Source organism: Danio rerio, chromosome 25 (assembly GCF_052040795.2).
Source record: "Danio rerio strain M-AB ecotype USA chromosome 25, GRCz13ab, whole genome shotgun sequence".
Classification (NCBI taxonomy): Eukaryota; Metazoa; Chordata; class Actinopteri; order Cypriniformes; family Danionidae; genus Danio; species Danio rerio.
This window is the reverse complement of record NC_141045.1, coordinates 27,197,160-27,220,885: the sequence shown is the minus strand read 5'-3', so window position 1 is coordinate 27,220,885 and position 23,726 is coordinate 27,197,160. Positions and strand designations below refer to the sequence as shown.

The following is a 23,726-nucleotide window of genomic DNA, read 5'->3' as shown; positions in this document are numbered from 1 at the left end:
CACACAAAAGGAAGATTAAATGAATGGGATTTAAATGACCAAAAAGTAAATTCATATTTCTTCACACACTAGGGTTTGGGACGAGGGAGATCTAAATCAGAGGAGCTGTATAACACCTACCTATAGTGCACTGAAATATTAGCTGTCCCCACTGAATTTCTGCTACCACTGTATAAAAAAACTGGTTAACACACTGTTAGATGAAATTAACACTAGATCTGACATATGTGAAGCGAGCCAATATGCTGCTTTGCCCCCAATGTCAAATGCTACAGTATTGTTCTATACTGAACCTAAAGGTCTAAAGAAAGATAAATAGACATACAGTTGCAGGAAAAAAGAGAGTGAATCCCATGATCTTGATATGTTGATATACTTGGGTAAAAAATAAAAAGAAAGAAAAAACGTGTACACCAAATCTCAAGAATACTTCTAAAATTAAATTTGATTTTTGCATTAAAGGTGCAGTTTGCAAGATTGACACCCAGAGGCTAAAGTAGGTATTGTACTCCAAATTCTAAATACTTTTTCAGCTGGCCCCTTCGATGAGTTCTCAGGTTGCTAGATTGATGACATCAAATGGAGTGTGTCTGACTAATAGAGTCTAACCATGACAAAAATGATCTTTTACATGTAAAATGAGTTCTTTGATCTGAGGTCACCTGACATTACTATTTTAGGAACTTTTCTATTTTTCGCAACTGAAAAGGAGCATAAACTTCAATGAAATGATTACTTTAAATACTGATTATGTGCATTATTTAGTTTTAAATAATGCACTACCAATGTGAGTTTGAATATCATTTTAAGTGACATGTATTGCCATACTGAAAGCAGCAGCAAACAGTGTACCACAGATCTTGAAAATAAAACAAATATATAGTGAAAGATTTGGATTTCTGCCTTCCAATCCATCTCAGCATGGATCAACGTTTATCCTTTAATCATCATCCTGTTTCTCATTATTTTTTATTAAAGATGATTATTGAATAATGAATAAAGTTAACACATTGCTTAATATAAGAATGTTCAGTGCATTTGCCTGTCTCTTTGTAACTATTTTCAGGAGCCACCAAACTAGGTCAGAGGTCACAGAGACCTCAAGTGGAACTATTGTTATTTCTATGAGTTACTATCTAAAATGTCTAAAGTGATTTTGCTATTGTTACAGTAAATTATTTTAAAGTAATTCTACTTGTTAATCAAGATAGATTTGGGTAGTAAGGATATAACTGCCTGAACGTAAAATATCCCGGTTTTTAACCAGTTTTGATAAAGACAGCTGAGAGTACACTCCGCCTTGGTTAAGAAACAGATTGTACTTTAAGTGTGTGTTCTATTTAGGGTAGGGCGATGTCGACCAATTTGGCATTGTACGGTGTCTAATGTGAAACATCGCGATGGACGATGGCATCGTCATCATAGGCGGAGGTAAATTAATTATTTATGAATAATTCATTAATTTATAGCAAATTAATTAGTTGTAGTCTACCTTTTCAACTACCTGACCCGCATGGTCGTTGTTTTACCCATAAACAAATCATAAATAAAGAATAAGTTGCACACAAATTACCACCTGCCAATCAATTTTTCCGCAGGAGGTTGGTCGGTAAACAAGGTGCACAACCAACAGTATCTGAGGTTTTCACTAAAATTTAAACTGAAGTAGTGTACTGATGCTGTGACACGTTACCTGATCGATTCAAAAGACCGAAGAGTCGTTAGATAGAGACAAGATTAATTAAATATCACGTTTAACAACTAGTATGTTTAACCTTGATTAACAGTCTGATGTGCACTGCTCTCTGGAGCTCAGACAAGCGCATGACAGTGTGTGTGGCTGTGTGTGTGTGTGTGGTCTCGTGATGTGCGTTTTCAGTAGAAGGAGGGCTGTTTAGAAATGCTAGGTAGAACACGATGTGGATCATTCTCATTTTAAAATGGCATTTTAATACTAAGATGTATGTAATGAATTTTATGGCCCTTTGGCCGCCGGGAAGAAGAAGGCAGAGAACCGAGAATCAAACTGAAAGCAAAAGTAAAATATGTCCGGGCCCGGTCCTCTCTTGGCTTCCTCTGCCATCGTTCCTCCTTTATCGTCCAGAGCTCCTTCCGTGGGATCCGAAGCAGGTGCGCACCGCAGGTGTATCCACTTACGCGGTGGCCTCACTCCGTTCCCACGGCTCTCGGCCACGCGCCCTCGCCACATACCCCCATCTCCCATCACAGGCCGGGGGCACCCCGTGGCTGTGCATACTCAGGGGGGGGGTTTGGCTCCACAGCACCCGCGAGACCTATATGAGACGGGCCGAGAGAAAAGGAGATGGAAAAAAAAAAGAGGAAAGAAAGTAGACCGAGAAAGGGGAGAGAGGAAAAAGAAAAAAAAGAAAATAAATTGGGGTTCAGTTCTCCAGACACGCTGCCACTCGGTCCTACACCAGCTGAGAGATGCGACGACGTGCTGGGAGCCCTGTGGAGGAATCTATCCACCCGTCCGTCTTCTGGCGTCCGGCGGCGGTTCTCCTGGCTGGCTGGCGGCATCTCTGGTCTCCTGCTCCGCTTCGGTGGACGGATGCAGGCTCTGGCATCATGGCAGATCGCGGCAACTCCCCCGGGTTCTGTGGGATGGCTCCCTTCAGCACTTTCCCCTCCGGTCGTGAGCCCCGCGTCCCCTGCTCCTCCCCATGCTGGGAGACGTCAGCAGGCAGATCCTTTCCTCGCCAGCCTCAGGCCGCCCCGGCACTCTGAGCAGACGAACGGGTTTCTCCCCCACTCGGGTTAACTCCCGAACACTCGCCCCCTCTCTCAGCGGCGAGGGCATCTGGACAACGCGTCCCTCCTTCTCCCTGGTTTCGGCACCACTGTAATGAATTTTACGGCCCTTTGGCCGCCGGGTTATTAATAACCGTGACGACAGCTCCTCACGGAGGCTGCCGTCTAAACCAAAACAAACGGACGGCAGCTCCTCACGGAGACTGCCGTCAAACTGAAAGCAAAAGTAAAATATGTCCGGGCCCGGTCCTCTCTCGGCTTCCTCTGCCATCGTTCATCCTTTATCATACAGAGCTCCTTCCGTGGGATCCAAAGCAGGTGCACACCGCAGGTGTATCCACTTACGTGGTGGCCTCACTCCGTTCCCACAGCTCTCGGCCACGCCCCCTCCCCACAATGTATTAGTGTAAACAGGCCCTAAGTGTGTTTTTTCACGAGCAGGTTTGCACCGGGATGGGGCTGAGGCATTGTGTTGTCTATTGGCCATCGGCAACGGACGATGGGCATAGTCTATTGGCCCAACCCTAGCTCTATTTGATTGTGGATCCATTTCACAGATCTGGAGTCAGCTCTAAACAGTCTAGTGAATGTCTGACTTTTATATGCTTAAGATATTGTTCAGAATTGTACATATGCACCCACTAGAACATTTTCCTAGTCTATCTGTGTTTTAACCTATCAGGTTAGAACACCTATATGCATGACGCAGTAATGACGTTATGTGAGAGTACATTTGTTATTGATTTGTGATTGTAAGCAGAGTGGTCTAGAGACTGATTGCGTGTTGAAGCTGGCTTCTGCTGATGAAACAGCAAACTATCTTAAGTAAGTTTATTTATCTATTTGAATCTCTGACTAAGGCTCTTCTTCATCTGACAGGCTGGTCATTCTTTGGGTTAAAACTGTAGATAATCCCTACAATAATTTGAAATTAAACATTAAATCTGTAGTTCTACACCTTATCATTTCCTTGGAGTGGAGTGCACTAAGGATGAAAAGATTCACCTGACTCACAATTCGATACGATTCATGATTCTACTCTCACGATTCACAATTTAGTCACATTTTTTTTACAAAATTGAGACAAAAAAGGGCACATAGTTTACCCTTTTTTATGATTTAATATTAATATTATGGTTCTTTAGAGTGTGCCAGTTCAGGTTCAGTTCAACACAGTTCACATTTTTTTTTATTATAATGTGTTCAAAAGTGTTATTTTGGGGGCGTGTACACAGCTCGCTGTTTTAGGGATGTTGCTTCACATTAAAATTAGTTTCAAATTCCCGCCCAACGTAACAAGGGGGAGGAGCCAAGAGCTCACCTGCTCTTGGCAACAGACAGGCAGACAGAGAGAAGCAGCAGCATGAGTGAGAGGATCAGCATTCAGCCGTACATGTACGACTCTGGCACAGACCAAGAAGAGAGTACACAATCATTTGTGTCTTTGTATAGTTTTACAGCCAACTGTGTGCTAGTTTTAAGTTCCGAGCTTGTACGCCGAGACTAATAACCACGCACACTGAATCAACTTTGACTGAGGCACCGGATGACCTGTTTAGAGGCGCGACATGAAACACCAGACATGGACATTCACATGTTATTTAACCCTCTGGGGTCGAAGACCGCGAATATGAGTTTTGACCTGTGGTGTTGTGAAACTGCTAAAATGAACTTAAATTACTCTTTCAGTTTTGATCGTAAAGATAAGATCAATACATCAATCGAATCTGTTTAGTGTCTACTTTTTGCTGTGTACACTCACAACAACAACAAACGTGTGTGCTTTTGCAAAATAAGGAAAACAAACAGTGTAGGCATTCTGTCTTTTCTCTCTCCGTGAACTGCTTTTAGAAACGGGTCAGTAAAATGGGCTCAAACTCCGCGATAACAAAACGCTAAGAGGTGTTTTATCTCTTACCTGCTTTTAAACGCAGCTATTCATGTCGAAAACAAACATTGCTTGATAAAGTAATCAGTATGAAACCAACGCTATGTCTAGTTTCTCAGTCTGATCTCATTAGTTTTAATGCGACCATGCCCAAGAGGCATTGTTATTACAAGCGTCTGAAGACGTGTGCAGACTGTGGTCAAAAAAACACGTCACTAAAACGCAGTTAAACTCAGCAAATATTCAACAAATATGATGATTTATGATATCTATATAAAGCTTGATAAGTCTACTTCTGCATTAACCAATTAAAGTCGAAAACAAATAATCTCTTTTTATGTAATCCGTATAAAAGTAAGGACTGGTACTGATTCTCCTATATCGCCTCATTACAGCTAACACAATCCCGCTTCTCAGTAAGCACGCTGTTCATATGTAAATTTCCAAATGTGAAAACAACAGTGGTAAAGGACCAGTGGCAAAGAGAGTTAAAGTACGTAAGAAGTGCTCCGAGTTTGCTCAGTTTGCCACTGATGTCAAGAAGAAGGCCAGGGGTTACAGTGAAATACTGCCTTTTTTTCCCTGCGCTCATCTGCAAGGCTACGTTTCTTAGTGTCTCTTGTAAGTTTACTCTTTAAAGCATTTCTGTAAATACCGAATGAGAGGATGATAACTTGCGCCTAAAGCTTTTGCGATGCGCGCAACTGTTTAAAAGGTTTCATTATCGCACATGGTGTGTTTTTACCTGCTTTCTTTTGCTCACAGTTATTTGAGTTACTGAGTTACTAACTCAGAATCTCAGTATTATTATTCAGTCTTTGTATATATTATTCCATATATTTATGATGTATTATGACAATGTTAAGATAAATATGTTGGATTTTGGTATGTTTTTTTTTTCTTATTTATGATCTATTTATGGACAAAGTTAAATAAAAAAAGATCCTGGATTTGAAGAATATTATGTTTCTGGACTTCACTGAGCTCAAGTAATAGTTTATTGTATAAAAATTAGAATAAATGTGAATAAACTTGACTGTTGATGTCTTAAATAATAATGTCATAATAATGGTAATGTCATTACCAACATTTCTCAAAATGTATATATCTCGTTTTGCAATGAAATTCTTCATTTACAAATAACTTTTTCAGTAGATTTGCTATATGTTAGTTTGTAAAGTCTGCAGAGTTTTATAGAGTGCACTGATTCTCACAAGTGTATCTCCAGTCAGGCCCGTGCAGAGACCGTCCAAAGGGCATTTCCAGGATAAATTTTTGGAAGAGTGTGCCGCATTGCGGGGGCACTTTTGATTATTTTGGAAGGGCACTTTCTATCCATGACTAAAAAGGGCATGTGCACTGCACAGGTTGAGCCCTATGTGTGCACGTGCCTGTCTCCAGTTATTTTGTGTGATTAATATATTTTAAATAAACTGCAAACAAAAAAGTAAATAAATTTTTTTTTGATTCCTTCTTTAAACTCTTCCCTTTTAGTCACATACCTGTCTGATGGCTCATTATGCAGGTCTTTGTTTTCTCAGGTGTGACTCACTGCATAGTTCAAGCCTTCTCGCATAAACCAATTTCACACAGAAAGTGACTAAGAAATTAATTCATTTTATTGTTTTCTGTGAGCAAGTGAACAAGATTATTCTCACATCATTTTGAAGCAATATCACTAGGCCACAAGATCCAGTTCTCAAAAGTCTTGTGCACAAACGTTCTATGTGTGTTTCACGGCCTTGTTTCAATGACTTAAAATGTTTAGTTTTTCACTCACCACGCATAAACGTTTCTTTCTCAAAAACACAAACACATACAAACATTCTGTTCAGGTATTATTGCAGCCCAACTTGTGCTGTTTACAGTGTTATCACACTTTAGCCATTTATATGTTTTTAAGATACTGAAAACAACACAAATGTCAGTGCATGTCCAAACTTCTCCAGAGCCCCAAAACACCCTCAAACCCCAGAGGGTTAAAATGAAACTATTCAGATGGTGCTCGGTGGAATGGCAGAAAAATTAAGTTTCCTCGAATCATTGCTCGGTGCCGCGGACAGCCGCCGACTTAAATCGCCGTTGTGTGTACCCTTATAGAAACATATGTTTAGAATTCTAAAATGCATGGCGCTGCACGTCGCTGAGCAACGCTTCTGGTGTGCCACCTGCAGGCAAGTTTGTTATTTAATTTCCATTGGAGGGACATTTAGGTGAAGCAAAGGGGCTCACACTTTCCAGCTGCACCTGGTTAAGACCACACTGACAGGGAGCTTCTGTGATCGCGAGAAATGCAAACTGCTGAAGTTTAAGATAGACGCATTGAAAAGTACACTAGTTTGCAAACCTACTTACAAACAAACTAAGTTACAACCAATAATTCCGATTATTGCAATCATTAAGTGAATGCTGATCTTGTGTTGAGCCCAATGAGCCTTCCATCTAAAAATAAAGCAAGGGTGTTCCTTTGGTGACATCGCTTTGACTCACACGCTGTAAATGGCGGACGTGAATCAACAAGCTGAGGATATGGTGTTGCGCCTGTCAATCAATATTGGTGGGTGGGGGGACCGCACTCCTACGTCAAGTTCTGTGTTCTACGTCAAGGTCGCTCTGAAAACCGCTCCATTTGGTCCACCGTTTTTATGATGTTAAATTTAAAAAAGTTGTGTTTATATCACCCCAATATGACGCTCTATACACTATACCTACACACGTCTGTCCAAACAGCTTGAAAAGTAGATTTTTCACCATAGATGCCCTTTAAGGTGTACAAGAGCTCTTTCATTTTCTCTCAAATGCCACTTTTATGTACAAAATAAAATATTTTCTGCAATGACTAAATTGTCATTTTTAAACAAAAAACCAAATAAAAAAGTAAGTAATACAAACTAAAGAAGACTCTCTAAGGCCCAATCCCAATTCTATTTTTGTACCCCTACCCCTTTCACCTTGGCCCTTAAAATCGAGTGTGAAGGGGAAGGGCTTCTTACTCTTAAGAAATGGAAACAGCACTATATCACCTGCAAATGTTATCGCGATATCATGCTTCGAGATCAAGGATTGTGACTACTTTAACTATTCCAGTTGCTTTATTTTTTAGTATTTATCTTCAAGAAATCACTGAATATATTATGTTATCATAACGATCTAATGTGGCAATAAGATCATAACTCTACTGCGCATTTACACAGTGACCATATTCATCTATGTCACACCAAAAACAATTAACATAAAAACATTAAAACTATAGCAGACACTGTAAAAAGCCCATTCCCAGCCCCTATAAGTTTCTGTCAGGGTATTAGAGCGTCATCGAGTGGCAGAATGTTGTGGGACTGCTATACAAGAGTTATTATTATGGATTATAATATATATATATTTTTTTATTATAGCAATTTTTTAAAGCATGACAGTAAAACACAAACGCGGTTATGAATATATTAAAACATATGCTTGTTGGTTGTAAAAATTTGTAATAATGATAAAAAAAAGCTAATTTGTGGATCTTCTTAATTCCAAGTGCAGCTATCCTGCTGTTGTGACTGGTGTATTCTGGAAAACTTTCCTACCCCTTGGTTTTGAGTGTAGTGCTGAAAAATCTCAGTTCGAAAGGCTATTCACCCCTTTCCCTTAGCCCTATGCTTTCAAGTTAAAGAGAATTGGGACACCCGTACACCTTCATGGGAATGCGCAAAACAAAGAGTAGGGGTAAGGGGAATGGCTTAGGGGTAGAATTGGGATTGGGCCTGTCTGGTGGCGCAGTGGGAAGCACGTTTGCCTCACAGCAAAAAGGTCTCTGGTTCGAGCCTCGGCTGGGTCAGTTGTCGTTTCTGTGTGGAGTTTGCATGTTTTCCATGCGTTTGCGTGGGTTTCCTCTAGGTGCTCCGGTTTCCCCCACAAGTCCAAATACATAGCACTTACATGTGAATTGGGCAGGGTAAATATGTGTAGAGCATATGTTTTATAAGGCAAATGCCCTTACATCCTTAATCCATACACTCAGTCGCAAACATACACTACGGCTAATTTAGTTTATTTAATTCATTGCACACGGGTGATCTGAAGGCAGATAATCAGCCCAGATCTAGGCATGTGGCCTGAACGCTATCAGTATGGCTGAAAACAATCACCCCTTTCATATCATCAATTAATGTAAAAAAAATTGTGGGATAGCCAGATTTTAATCTCTTCTAAGCACCTTAGTAAGGTACTAAGAGTGAGAGGGTCATTCCTCTTAATAGGCAAGTAAATCTGCGTGTCATCAGCATAGAAATGAAAAGACACTCCATGGGCCCTATCATACACCCGGCGCAATGGCGCAATAGTCTTTTGCTAGTTTCAGCTTGGCGGAAGAGTCATTTTAAGGCGTTGCTCATTAATAAAATAAACTCTACCCTTTTAGACCATGCGCCAAGGCGCAAAGCGGATTTTCCTGTCCTTAAATTAGCAAAAATGCATTCTGACACGCCCTGAAAGCATTTGCACCCTGCGTATTGCACTCTGCGCTTGGACCGTCAAAATAGAGCCGCATGACTTCTTAGAATAGCCCCAAAGCAAAAGCATATACTGTATAATGAAATAAGTGAGGGAACTAATATTGAGCCTTGAGAGAGGTCACAAGTGAGATCAGCAAACAAGGATGAGAAGTTGCCTAATTTAACTAAAAAAAATTCTACCAGATAGAAAAGGGTATCAAATCAACAGTGTCAAATGCAGCTGACAAATCTAAAAAAAAAAAAAACAGGACCAAAGAAACGCCAGAGTCGGTGGCTAGAAGGAAATCTATAAGTACTCTGAAAAGGGCCGTTTCAGTGCTATGAGCCATTTGCAACCAAAACTGAAATATTTCAGTGATAAGAGTTAGTATGTAAAAAAAAAGAAAGAGTGCAATTATTCAAATACAATTTTTCTAAAAACTTAAGTGCAGAATGGTAAGAGAGATCAATAGAGGTATCTAGTGAAGGCTTTATGAGAAGTGAAGTGGCCATTTTAAGTTCAGTTGGAAAAGAGCCAGTTGAAGAGGCACTTTTTTTGAAAAAAAAAGGATGCCAAGCCTGGACCGACAGTGTCAATTATTTTTATTTTAGCAATTTGGGGTTGATGATATCATTGGAACAGAAAGAAAGTTTAATATTGACAATTACGTTTTTAGTTATTGCAGAGAGATGAGATCGAAAGCATCCCAATAGACTAGATGCAGAGTGGGAGGAGGGGGATCAATGGGAATGGCTAATTTTAATGAGTTTTGGCCTTAAAATAGAGATTTTGTTACTGAAATGTTTTAGAAAGCTTTCACATAGAGCATCTGAAGCAAAAGGCATTGAACAGGGATTAACAACAGAATGTATAACTGAGAACAAGACTTTAGGTGTACAATGATTTTTCACAGTTAGATCAGAAAAAAAGCCTTGGCAGATTTTGCAGCTCACCGATACAGAGCAGAGAAGTGTTTAATTTTTGCCATAAAGTGGATTTGCATTTTTTATATGGGGCTTGAGTGGGGCAGTAACATCTAAAATGCTCAGATTACTTAATGTGTTTCATCAAACATATTATGGTATTTTTATGCTTTAGAAGTGTCAAAAACTTACATTAAGCACCTTTAATAAGTAATAGAAATCATTTTAAATGCAATGAGTTAACATGTTTTACAGCAAAGGCTCTGAATCAAAAGAATAAAAGCAACTTGCCCATTTGTGTTATTGGTATAATAATTTTAAAAGTAACTGATTTAAAGAATACATACCACATGTTCAATCCCACTGTACTCTCCTTCTGTGTTTTCTCTGATGGTGACTAGATCCACATCAGTGTAAGGTGTTTTATAGCCCTCAATGGACACGCAAGGACGCACATTGGCATACAGGTCAAAGGTCTTCCTAAGCAGCAGGTTCATGGATGGGTGGCCAGCAGCAATTGGTGTTTTCAGGGGTCCTGGAATATAATATTTTTAACATGTTAATTCCATAAATATTGCAAACATCTCATTAATGTAAAGTTGCTGATTTACCTTTTAACCCAATTTTGTTTTTGTCCATCGATTCTTTTGCCTCAGGAGGTATCATCCACCTGCCTCCAGGTCCCTTGATAGCAGTCACATTTCTCTCTTCCCATTGAATTGGGGTCTGGATGAGAAAAATGTTGACAAATACACAAGATCTTGGTGAATTTTTAAAAACATGGCAAATTTACTACCTAATGCAAGACTGAAAACAGCTCAAATGTACAAACAAAAAACAATCAATTGTTAAATCCTGCAGCCTAGGCCATATTTAAGAACAGTAAAACAAACAACAGAAGCTTACCTTTGCTGCTTCAAATATCTTCATTACTGCAGTGGAGATCTCTGGACCAATTCCATCTCCAGGAATTAATGTTACAGTTTGAATCTACAAAAAAAAAAATAATAATAATAATAATATGTGGGGGGTTATCAAAATAAAATAATTTGTTACAGTTCACTCAAAAGTAAAAGTTCTTTCTGTCTTTTTTTTTACTAACAATTCTGTTTTTCCAACTACTTTCGGAAAATAATTTAGATATTTCAAAGAAAATGCAATAGCGCAAAGATCTGGTCCCCGCGTCAGGTCAGGGTGCGGCAGTGGCCTTTAAAACGCGCACACGGAGGCGCCCTAAACTTACACGCGAAAGAACTGGACATTCATTTTTTAGTTAACTAATTCTTTAAATACAACTCTCTCTAAAGGGGAAAAAACGCTAAAGAAATGTCGTTAAATTAATTTTAGCAGAGACGCAAATGCCTTTCGCATCTGTTTTTCAGTTAGGGATTAGGTCGATTAGAGTAACCTAATCAAAATGTTTTGTTGGACACCGTACAGTAGTCTACACTATAATTAATATTATAATTTATTATAATCATTATTACTAAAACTAATAACCTATACAATTGATAAAATGCAAAACCCTTTTTAATGTTTGCTTTCATTTTGACACTGCTATCAGTTGTAAGAAACATCTCATTATGCAGAAGCAGTCTCAAGTTAGGACACTTAAAAATGCCTTTTGAGTTTAAAGATGGTCAGCCTGCCAAGTCAAGTTTACAGTGTCATAAATGAAATGGGTATAGTGCTCGAGTAAAGGGGATTTGCCACATCAAACCTTTCATTTACGCTGAAAGTAGCCTGAATGATAATCTTTAAAAATATATATGCAATACAACACTTTAAACATTTTGTTCTTCAAACAGTTTTTTTTAATTAAAACGAAAATAAATAAGGAGTAAATATAATTTAAACCACTGGTCTGGCGCTGATACTTTATTGTTTGTAAAGAGAAGATAAAAAAAAAAAAGATGAAAACCTGGCTGGGGAGACAGCGATAACATTGATTATCTGTTCTTCAGAAAAAAGAAAAAAAAAAAAATCACGATATTGTCAAGGCGTTTATTATACAACGCAGTATGTGTTTGTGATCATTAATATTAACTAATATTAATTACTATTGATTAAAATTAATAACTCTTCTCTTTCTAGACTTTAATTTAGGGCTTGTTCTTACCGGCGCAATATAACTTTATTGCATGTACAAATCAGACAAACATTTCTTGCTTCTTTGTTCTGCCGCCCACATTTCTCGGAAAGCAGGTTTCTACACTGTGGAGCAGCGCGATCTTAACTTGTTATCAAACCATTTCTCGTCAATGTCCTCCATTTATCACTTTCTCTTCTGTATCTGGCCATTTTTAAAAATGCCTCCGCCATAACTGGCTGACTAGCTGGGAGTTTGTGTTAAGAAAAAAGGAGTTGATTATAGCCTACGTGGCTTTTTTTCCCTCGCCGCCGTCAATCGCCACAAGCTTGCATGGTTTAAGACCCGTAGAGCTGCGCATGGATGGATTTGCTATTCAGTGTTTGGACTCTCAGCAGTGAATATACAACCACACTTAAAAAAAAATAAGTGGCTGGGCGATAATTCGATATAGATAATTGTCATGATATAAATTTTTTCGATAAAATGATAATGACAGTGCGAAAATATTATCGAGCAATTATCGAACTATGCGTAACGTTGCGCAAGCATTTTGCAGCCTGCCCTTCCAGATGCCGCACGCCGTACAAGTTTACAGCCATACAGTGTTAGTTGCACTTAAATGAGTAAGAAAGAAATAAGGTAAAAAAGGTTAGAATCACAGACACCGTTGACAAGAAACGTCACTAGACTTCATGAGCTACTTAGATTTTCGCTATCCGACACAAAACAGAGCAACGTGCACCGCAAACTGAGCAGACGAATCGTGTCATGAAAAGCAGGCAACACCACGACCTGTTTCATCATGTAAAACAAGACCACCCTTAAGCCTGATTTATACTTCTGCGCGCTGTCTCTGTCGGTCTGCATTAACACTTCCGAAAGGCTAGTTGGCAGTGAGGTGTAAATGTTCCTTTGTGTGGAGTTTCTTCTCTGCTTTATTGCTTTTCCTGAACACTTACGGGATGTACAAGTGGCTCAAACGCGCTCATTTTGAGGCAGGAACCGGCGGACGTGCAACAACTTTAACTATGAGGTAAACACAAAACAAAACTTTCCATCCGGAGCTCCTTCACGGGACTCCACACTTGTAAACAATCGCTCGCGCCATTTGCGCGGCTCTCGGTCCCGCCCAGACTCGTCAGCGCTACCAAGCCAACCAATCACAGAGCTTACGCTACGCGTCGTTGCGACGTGTAGTTACATTTTTTGAGAGGTGCACGTCAGTTTAATATTAAAATATTTGTTTTGAAATCTGTAATACTACTATTGTCTCTCATCGACGGTAAAAGAATCAGCCTTTAGGCTACATATTTAAAGGACATAATCACAGAGGAGATATCAGATGCTCAAGACATAATCTTTAAAAAAAAATGACATATTAAAAATGCAGCAAATATATGACAGACGTTTACAACAGCAGTGGATCATTAATTAAATCCTTTTTTTACACAGAGCGAAGCATCATCCACCCGCAGTTGTTTAAGGCGGACACGAACTAAATAAATATAAACATATTTCCTTGAAAATGTATCTTGTTGTAACGAATTTCATTTTGTATAATGTGTAACTTAATTTTGATGTATATTTTGTTGGTCAGTTATCTACAGCATAAACAAGAGGAACGAATAACATCTGAGGTGAAGCGCTTTAACACAAGCCCGCTATATGCTTTAGCGCCAAAACAGTCCATCAAACAATTTTCACGGTTTCATTTTAATTCATTAACTAAGCGCGGTCTGAGCAGCATGAACTGGACAGCCTTTTCGCAGCAATGATAGATTTCTTGGGTTACATCGGAGAATAAACTCAGATGGAGCTCAGAAGCTCGATGTGTAAATAGAGAGGCTCCCCGGCTGGCTCCCCGCATGTTTTCGTTGTGATGCACGATTTGTAAATTGAAAGTCTGCTATTCGTGCTAGTCTGTCAGACAAATTTGGTTAAAACACGCGCGGATATATCGGAGATATGCGCATAACAAGGGTTTATGCATCCCGCAATATGGAATGTCAAGAGGGTGACAGCATAGGTAAACTGCACACACTTGATGTCATGCGTGGATGCGTCTCACAGCGCAAAGCATAACTTAACCTTTACATGTCCATGCTTAATCAGTCATCGATAAGGTCTATCGATAAAAGCGTTATCAACAATTAATAGATAAATACATTAAAGTATATTTCACCCTAAATTCACCATACTCACCATTAAAAGGAGAGTTCATCCAAAACTGAAAATTATGTGACCTTTAACTCACATGGTTCCAAACCGGGGTTTTTTTCTGATGTTGAACAATAATATTCAATAACTTGTAGGTAATGTCTTTGGTTGTTGAAAACTTGAACAGTAAATGCTGAATAAAGATTGTTCTTTTGTTTATTATTTTATTATTTATGTTGTCAGACAGCTAAAACATTTCACTAAATGTGTTAAATCAGCTCCACAAAGCCATTGGCATGCTGAAAATCTTATATATTTGATAGATATAAAGATTTTACATTTATCGAGATAAATATCGATATCGACTGATATGAAAAAACTATTGTGATATTTTTTTTTGCCATATCGTCCAGTTCTATATCTATATATATTAGGGATGCACGATATATCGGTGGCCATATCGGTATCGGCCGATAAATGCTATTTTTAGGATTATCGTTATCGATCCGATGCCTAAATTCGGCCGATATCTTTAAGCCGATAAATTACGTAATTGTACAGACCTGCGTGCCGCGCACGCATGGGCGGAACTTGTTCAGACTTGCCCACTGCACTATAATGATCTCTCCCACACTGTTTATTCCTTTAAAGTCTGTCATTTCTTCATGTGGTATTGATGTGCGTTAATAAGTCAGTAAGTAACCATGTTCCTTATCATTGTACATGTGTTTGATTGAGTGTCATTGTGTATTTTGCTTTAAATCGCCTCAGGGAAAATATTACATGTGTAAACCTTTCCTGCTCTGTCTCTTTGTTGTGTAGAGATAGCAGGGGATCTAAACTTATTACTCCAGGGCCGAATAATATTAGTTTCGTGGTAAATTGCCTTCTCTTTTAGTCAGTTATCTCATTGCCCAAAAATCGCTCCTTTCCCTCTCCCTCTTGCTTCACACACACACACCCAAACTGCAGCTGGACCCGCACATTTTACAACACGTGGAAAAATAACAGTTGTTTGTAATCTGATTATTTGTTATTATCAACGCGTTGCTTGTCATGTTGTTGATGTAAGATGTATTCAGTTTTATCGGAATATTCATATTGATTATGACAAGTGCGCGGGCTGTCATTGCGCGCACACACAGACTGTAGCAAGGGGGAGAGGTGAATCCAGTCATAGAAGCTCTCGACCAGCCGCTCATTCTGTCTTTATATTTAGCTCTGTTAGCCATAAAGTCAGCTCAATGCAGGTTTTGTATGAAAATCTGACTCTGATGGCAACTCTGCCTCTACAGTTGAGTAAAAGTCAGCAGTTTTTCATAAACTTTTCATCGATCATTTCCCCTGCAATTGACAGCAAGAACAAGCGCAGAAGCGTTGTCTGATTGACAAGCAGCAGCTTCATGTTCAAAAGAATCTAAAACGCCAAATAGGATGCATCTGTGACGCATTTTCTAAACGTACTATATATATTTAGCTGTTCGCTTGTACGGTGGCTCTGAACTGTCAAAACACCTCTAAAAAAGGCTTTTTCGGACATGACGTATTTGTACATTTGTACATCACTGTAACACGTTTTATTCAAGAACATTTGAGTTGGTTTCAGCCCATAGTGCTTTCATTTTCATCTTATTTAAATATTTTTAATTTGCTTGTTGATTAAATCCTATTTTGTTATTTAACCTTATTAATTTTATGCAACAGTCAAGTTGCATGTTAATTTGCTATGAAGAAAAGGAAGTAATGTATTTTTTGCATGCTGATTTATGTGAAATCTTGAATATAGGTCTATAATCACCTTGCAATTTTGAAGTTAAAGCTTTTTTGCTTTGAGTATAGACTATTTAGTTCATAAGAGCAGTTCAATCTTTTATGAAGTTTTCTGTATAAAAATATATCATTTTGAAATATTTATAAATATCGGCCTATATATATATCGGCTATCGGCCTCCAAGTCTGAAGATTTATCGGTTATTGGTATCGGCCAAAAAATCCATATCGGTGCATCCCTAATATATATATTAAACCAAACCCATCCCTAACATATATATTAAACAAAGCCCAGGCTCCACGTTATGTAAAATTTACACGTTATGTAAAAAGTCAGGAATGCATATTTTAATCTTGGATTTATCTTTGATAATTTGATGTTTTGTATTGATCGTTTATGAATTGACTGATTGAATTTGGCATAATACATTTACCTGACTAATAAATTATGTTTTGAATTATTCAAACCTCATGTTATTATCACTGATAAATGTTGTTGTCCATAGCACTACAAGCCACTGTACAGGTTAGTAACGGACTAAAACATGTTAGACGGAGCAGCGTGGCACGCTATACAATGTTGGTAGAGATCCGACTAACAAATTGGCATTTATTCATGTATACTTGGACTGTAAAAGGCCAACTATTTAGAACAACAAAATATTGTTGAAACTACTTTAAATGTGGATATTCAGGCCTTCATCTACAATAGTATAATCCTGCGTGATTATTATTAAAATACTTTGTCTTGATTAAGTAGATAACAGATCTATGGGGACCACATAAAAATCTCCTAAATTGAGTAAGTAGGGTTCTGCCTTTTTAGGAGAGTGGTTAATCGCCTCTGTTTAATGACCAAGACTGACAAGCTTGTATTAAGAGATTGTATACCTGGCCGGTGCAAGACTCGAGATGCTATCGGAATCTGAGTAAATGAGAATAAGGTATAATAACAAATCAAAAGAATATTCAATCATAATCTAAAATAATGTGAAAGGAAACAAAATAATCTTCTCAATGTTTTATAATTGGAGTCAGATAAAACGAGGATAAACATATTAATATTCTAAACCACCTCATATTAAAATTGGAGTCAGATATGAGCTAAGTTAATATAAATCAACATTGTGCACTGGAAAGACCGAACATGCAGTGAACCTTCATCCACCAGTGGATACCGTCACTGGACCAACTGGCTGGACCCTACAATACACACATATACACACACACACATATAGCGCACGAGTCACAAGCCCCTTATATATACACACGCGCACGCACACGCACGCACACACGCGCACGCATGCTCACGCACGCACACACACACGCACGCACACACGCACGCACACACGTACTCGTTCATGCTATTAAAAATATGAATGATGCGCATCTTGTGCTTCAAAAGTTACATCACAGTACATGCTTTTAGTCATTTTCACGTGGAACCGAGCTTTGCAGAGCAACAAATGTGTACAACTGGAAAGAGGGCGGTATATTATGGAATAATCATATATCTCAATTAATGGTTTTACATAATCATTAGAAGCCAAAACTCAAAATGGAAACCAGATTTTCAGTTAATTGCACAGCCCTAATATAAATATAAAACCCAATTAACGCAGTTGGGGTTTTTGGGAGGGTTTTTGTTCCTGTTGTGGCCAAGGGCAGACCGGGCAGTTTCCTGCTGGGTCGACATACTTTTTGGGCCAGGCTGATCATCTTCTTATGATCTGATCAGCCCATAAAACACTTAGCAGACTGTCATGTTTTTCTCCCTAAGTGATTGACGAGCCTTCACGCTCCTGTAAGCGGTCACGTTCTGAAAATAAGATGTTTCTTTTCTGGACAAAGCGGCCATGTGACATAATCTGCAGCCCATTGGTTCTTTTCTTTATTGACATTGGGCTGACCCTATCACAAACTTTTATGTTGGGCTCTGTGTAACGTAGGTGTGTATTTGTCAAAATAGTTGAGTCACGCCGGGATTTCTTACGCGCGGGATAGCAGAAGCGGAGACCGGAGAGCAGGCTTTTTTGCCTTTAGCGGCTGCACTCTGCAGCATGCAGGGGGGCACAGATCGATACATTCATGTCTATCTAGTTACCTATTTGTCCATATAAATATACTTTTTTAAAAACTTTTCATCTGCACCACGGCCCGCGGCAACTTCCTCCTATGCTGTTTCCTTAACCTTCAAGTCTTTATTTTACAAATTATAAAGAATGTCTACTTCTCAAGCTCTGAGGAGTGTCATTCATGTATTTTAAGATGCACTCGGTCAGAAGACAAACACATGAGATATCATGAGATTGTGTTTTTGATCGTCAGCATGATGTAGGCTTATAGTGACAATATTTATACAATATGGTTTTAATGATACTTATACATGACCAAACTAGTGTGCAACTTAAGCAACTTTTTTTTTTTACATTTAGTTTTGTAGTTCGTGACCAAACAAATATTTGTTGCATTTTTTAATTGTTTAAGTTTATTTGATTGACAATGTAAAATCTTTCAGCTACGTTTGATGTTTCATTGAGTTAAAAAAAAAAATTTTAGGGTCTCTGATACATTGCTTTTATTATTTATCTTTATTTTATTAATCAAAATTAACTGTGCGCATCAACAGGCAGTTTTTGTCATGTTCATTATTTATTTGCCTCCCTCAAAACACGCAGGTACACGCATTTCCAGTGTGGATTATAATTTTATTATAATAATAAATAAATAAGTTTTTAATTTCTCAACTTTTGTTATTTCCTATATATGGCTTTTGTGCTTTTATAGATTGGGAGTTGGTAAACATATTCACGGGAATGCACAGATGGGGAGCATTTTGATTGATGTAGTGGGCCGCTCTGGCCCAAAATGCCAGGGCCGATTTTTTTTTTTTGTCCCAGTCCAGCCCTGCAATGAGTACAGTTGTTTGTATTCAATACTTAATTATTATTATTATAATTTTCAATATCTGTAATACCTGTATTTGGCTTTTTTTTTTTTGCAGTCCACTTAGAATCCAACATGGAAATCAATGTTTTCTTTATTGGCATTGATCGTTTTGAAATTCAAATGGCATTAACATGCCTGTGTTTTTATTTCTGTAATGAATATGGCTGTCAAGCCAGGATCTTGATGGTCTATTGTGTGTATGTTGTTTACATGAAGAAATCTGTGTTACAAAAATTCTAATAATGAATTATACTTTGAAATTAAATAGTATTTGTCTTGCGTTTACATTATTTTAGATTTGAATAGCCAAAATGACAAGTTTCAGTCTTTTAAATGCGAGTTAAATTAATCGTGATTAATATTTTTTTTAAAAGTGCGATTAATTAGTTAATTTTTTTAATCGATTGACAGCACTAATATATATATATATATATATATATATATATATATATATATATATATATATATATATATATATATATATATATATATATATTAAGGTGGTAACGATCCACATATTTGTATTGAACCGTTTGGTACTAGACTTTCGATTTGGTACGCATTACAATCCAAACGATTCGATTCAAGACTAATTTCTAAAAAGATAAAAGAAGCACAAAATATAATGTTTTCAGTGCTGCAACGCTCAACATGGCATCCTAAATGACATGCCAGACAACATGCTGCCTTCCCCGCTGTTAAACAGAGTAGAACTCAAAATATCACTTTATTAAACATGCACTCAATTGCAATCTTGCTGCCTTCTGTGTCAGCCTGCTTGTGCTGGCTCCGCCCCCATTGCCCCGGCAACCCTGGACCCCGACACACAACAGCCAATCTCAATAACCTACCTGTTTACATATCACCACACCCGCCACCTCCAAACACAACTCCTGTCAGGCATGTGTTGCACTAGTTTGCAAAATGGCTAGTAATGTTAATGTAATCCTCCTACAGTCCTTTTACTTGGCCGCTGCATGGAGGGCGACCAGCATCTTCAGGCAGAATGTTTAGAACTTCCGTTTACAGCGTTTAAAACTGATTATTTGCGCTTCAAAAACAGGGTTTCAGTACCATTTTGAGTGGATTACGGAGTGTTTTTGTGACACAACTTTGAAAAGTGTGTGTTAAAGCCATTATAAACTGTCAGATGTAGTTCAAGCACGAGAGAAAAAAAGTTCTCATAGTTCACGTGTCCGCCATTACAAATACAGTTTCCCCCACACACACGCACGCACAAGCACACACAAACATACGTTAATACTTAACTGCATTATAGTGGAATGGCATGAAACTTAATAGGTATAAGTCATGCAATTTACAAAAATGATCAATAAAAGTACATTATTAATACTCTGCTGGCTGATTTGCTGTTGATTCTAATGCAGGGCTCGAAATAGCGACCATTTTGGTCGCATATGCGCCCAAAATTTGAGCTTTGCGACCTCATAATATATATTGGGCGCATTCGTGCGACTGAATATTTAGGTTGGAGTGCGACCTGTTTTTTTTTTTTTTTTTTTTTTTAAACATGGTAAAATCGCTCTTCCCTGCCGCTATATTGGTTCATATTAGCTGTCAAACACTCAAGACTTTCCGCTGTCAGATGATAGGGAGGGAGCTTCTGTGACCGCGGGGAATGCAAACTGCTGAAGAGTGAAAAGTACACTGAATCTCGATGCGTTGCATGCACTGCGTGTGCTGCCAACACAATCTCACGGCAATTCGTAACTTTTTCATACGTTTCCTCGTGAGATCAGGCTGCAACAGCGCAAATGTTCGCTAAAACACCATCGCCAATGAAGCTTGCCTTTACTGCGTTTAAACTGATGCGGGTTATAACAAAGAACAGTATAGCGCCGGTGGTCATTGGGAGAATCCTGCTCTGCCCCCCTCATATATTGGGTCGGCTGACTAGCATGCTTTTCCACAAACACAGAAAAATGTAATTCAGCGCGTAACGAAGCTGAGCATTAAAACGACACGAACCGAAACCAAAACTTTTAAAAGTGAGACTTTTCTTACTTTCTTTTGTCCATTCTTTCTTGAGGTGTATATTTTTCTATTTAATTACTGATGACTGCTTTGCAGCTTTCAGCATTGAATTTAATCAATTTATTATATTATATCGTTTGTTTTGTAGCAGAAATAGGCTACTATTTATTAAATTGACATGCATATAAACATAATAGTACAAAACAAATATTTCTTACTACAATGCTTCATTTGTGTTTGATGCAAACAATAAATTTATTTTTCATAAAGTAACAGTAGGACTTTATATAGCAGATAACTTACATTAAAGCACATTCAAGGCAGCATGATGATGAAAAATATATTTCATTATTAGTATTATTGTCATCATCGTCATCATTAATATTTTATAATTATTCAACATTCATTTTAGAATTATTGCACAAATATTAAATCATCACAGCATTAGTTAGATAGTTGTTTCTGTATTTTGTTAGTCCCAATTGATGTTGTTTTCAAATACAATAAATCCTTTAATATACAACTTGTCAATATTATACATTTTTGGTGGGTGCTCCTAAATTTTTTCTGGTGCTCCTAAATATTTCATGTTGGGAGCACCTGTGCTACCAAGTAAGAAAGTTAATTTCGAGCCCTGTAATGGCTTTCGTTCAAAACAAATCAGAGAGGCGATCGGTACACTTATAGCTGTGGATAAGAGAAACCTTAATCGGTAGTGGAAATTTCGGGTTTAAACAAAATATTAAATGTAATTGAGCCCCGTTATGTTATTCCTTCATAAGCCCATTTCAGTCTGATAATTTCTACTTTCAGATCCACTGAAATCGCAGGTGACAGTCAAATCAGGCAGGTCTTTGCTGTCTGAAGAAAAGGACACTTATCTTTCTGAAAATAAAAACAAAATCTAATAAAAATAGATTGAAACCGATTTCTAAATATAAACTAAATTGTTTCTTTTTATTTGTTTAACTACTACAATATTACATTTATTTTTTATAGAAAGCTTTTTGGTGTTGAGTATGAAGAAAGATTTGTTTTATTTGCTGCTAAGCAGAAACCCCAGAAGTATAGCTCAATCACTGTTTAAAGTAAAAGAAAAAAACGAGATAATACTTTAATGATGTTAGTTCTAATACATAAAAATTTAAATCAGAGAAATCCTCTGGCTTTTTTCTTTTTTTGCTGTATCGAAAACATACCGAACCGTGACACCACTGTGTTGTATCAAATCGAACCATGATCTTTGTGAAAGGTTACACCCCAATATATATATATATATATATATATATATATATATATATATATATATATATATATATATATATATATATATATATATATATATATATATTAGGAGTGTAACGTTTCACAAAGATCATGGTATATATACATACATATATACACACACACATACATACATACACATTCATATACATACATATATACACACAGTTAAACTAGCCCCTCTCAATTTTTAGACCCCTATACTTATACATACACACACACACACACACACACACACACACACACACACACACAGACACACAGACACACAGACACACAGACACGGATGGATGGATGGATTCAATGATCCATGCTAACCTAAGATAAAAGTTTTCCTGTCAGACTTGGAGATCAGCTAAATGGACAAAAATGGTTAGACTCAGCTTATCAACATAAGGGATTTGCAAAATTAGACTCTTTACAAAAAAAACTGTATTGTCACAGTCAAAAAAAATCTAATTGACTTGAAAGAATACAAAACAATTACCATGCTATTTGTAAAAATAATAACAGGGTGTTGCTTAGGTAAGAGTCCAAAAATAACTTATAATATTATATTAGCTTTAAAAATACTACATTAATACCACTGATTCATTTTATGTGTCAGCCATATAGTTACTTATGTGAAGTATGCAAGTTTAAGTAAAAAGCAGTAACATCTTGGTGAGTATTCATTTTAACTTACCCCTCTGGAGAAGACTCTGGGCTGTGGAGTCTGAGTCTTGATAGCTCCCATTATACAGGAAACCTGTAGAGACAATTTAAAAAATTGCATGAACCAGTTCCTACTAGGGCTGCAATATATATTGTCACATTATTAGTGTATGCATATGATAACTTAAACTTTATATCTTTTCAACACCATTTCAAATTAAACTCAATGCCAGCTTCGTACCCATTCCGACAGAAGTATGAGGGGAAAATGTCAAATCTGTATACATTTTGAACCCTAGAAAGTGGGCTACTTGAATTAAATAAAACATTTTATTTAAACTATCAGTTATGTTTAATACATACGCATAAGTGTGATTGTACACTTAGTAGCGAATATGAAGGTAAAACTGCTTACTTTTCGTCATCTTATTGAGACTCTTGCCAAACATTAGTCAAACTTAAATGTTGCTTTAGTCATTCTAAAATGTCTTAACTGATTCAGTATTAGTGTATGTAACTACTTCCGAGTGTCTGGAGCGTGTCAAGAGTCTCCGCGTCTCATGGCTTCAAATGCCCCCACGTTTTCATTGTGTGTCAGCATTGTCTTCTGAGGGGCAAGTACATTTATTAAATAAAGAAATAATTGATTCAGCTTCTTCTACCACAGAAAAAAAACTGCTTTTACTGTTGATATTTGGCGCCAGTTAATCAGGAAGTGACGATTTTGTTCTCTTTGACTCGTTGGATGGAAACGCTGCTTTAT

General features: G+C 37.6%; 1 protein-coding gene and 1 long non-coding RNA gene across 5 annotated transcripts in view; one reads left to right on the top strand and one right to left on the bottom strand.

Annotated features, from left to right (window-relative positions):
* Positions 1-20,729, top strand: part of LOC147837838 (uncharacterized) — a 220,598-nt gene extending 199,869 nt beyond the window's left edge. The window contains exon 4 of the long non-coding RNA XR_015526554.1: positions 20,652-20,729. This is a non-coding gene — a long non-coding RNA (uncharacterized LOC147837838). The remainder of the gene's footprint in view (positions 1-20,651) is intronic.
* The window catches only part of idh3a (isocitrate dehydrogenase (NAD(+)) 3 catalytic subunit alpha), a 63,676-nt gene that overhangs the window by 23,739 nt on the left and 16,211 nt on the right, over positions 1-23,726 (bottom strand). For 2 of the 4 annotated variants that reach the window (XR_015525583.1, NM_200951.2), the window contains 4 exon segments: positions 22,995-23,057; positions 10,969-11,052; positions 10,674-10,788; positions 10,410-10,597 (listed from right to left, as the gene is read on the bottom strand). Coding sequence is in view for 1 of the 4 variants with exons in the window: in NM_200951.2 (NP_957245.2) it covers positions 10,410-10,597; positions 10,674-10,788; positions 10,969-11,052; positions 22,995-23,057 (450 nt within the window). In the remaining 3 variants the exon portion in view is untranslated. 4 annotated transcript variants of the gene reach the window in all.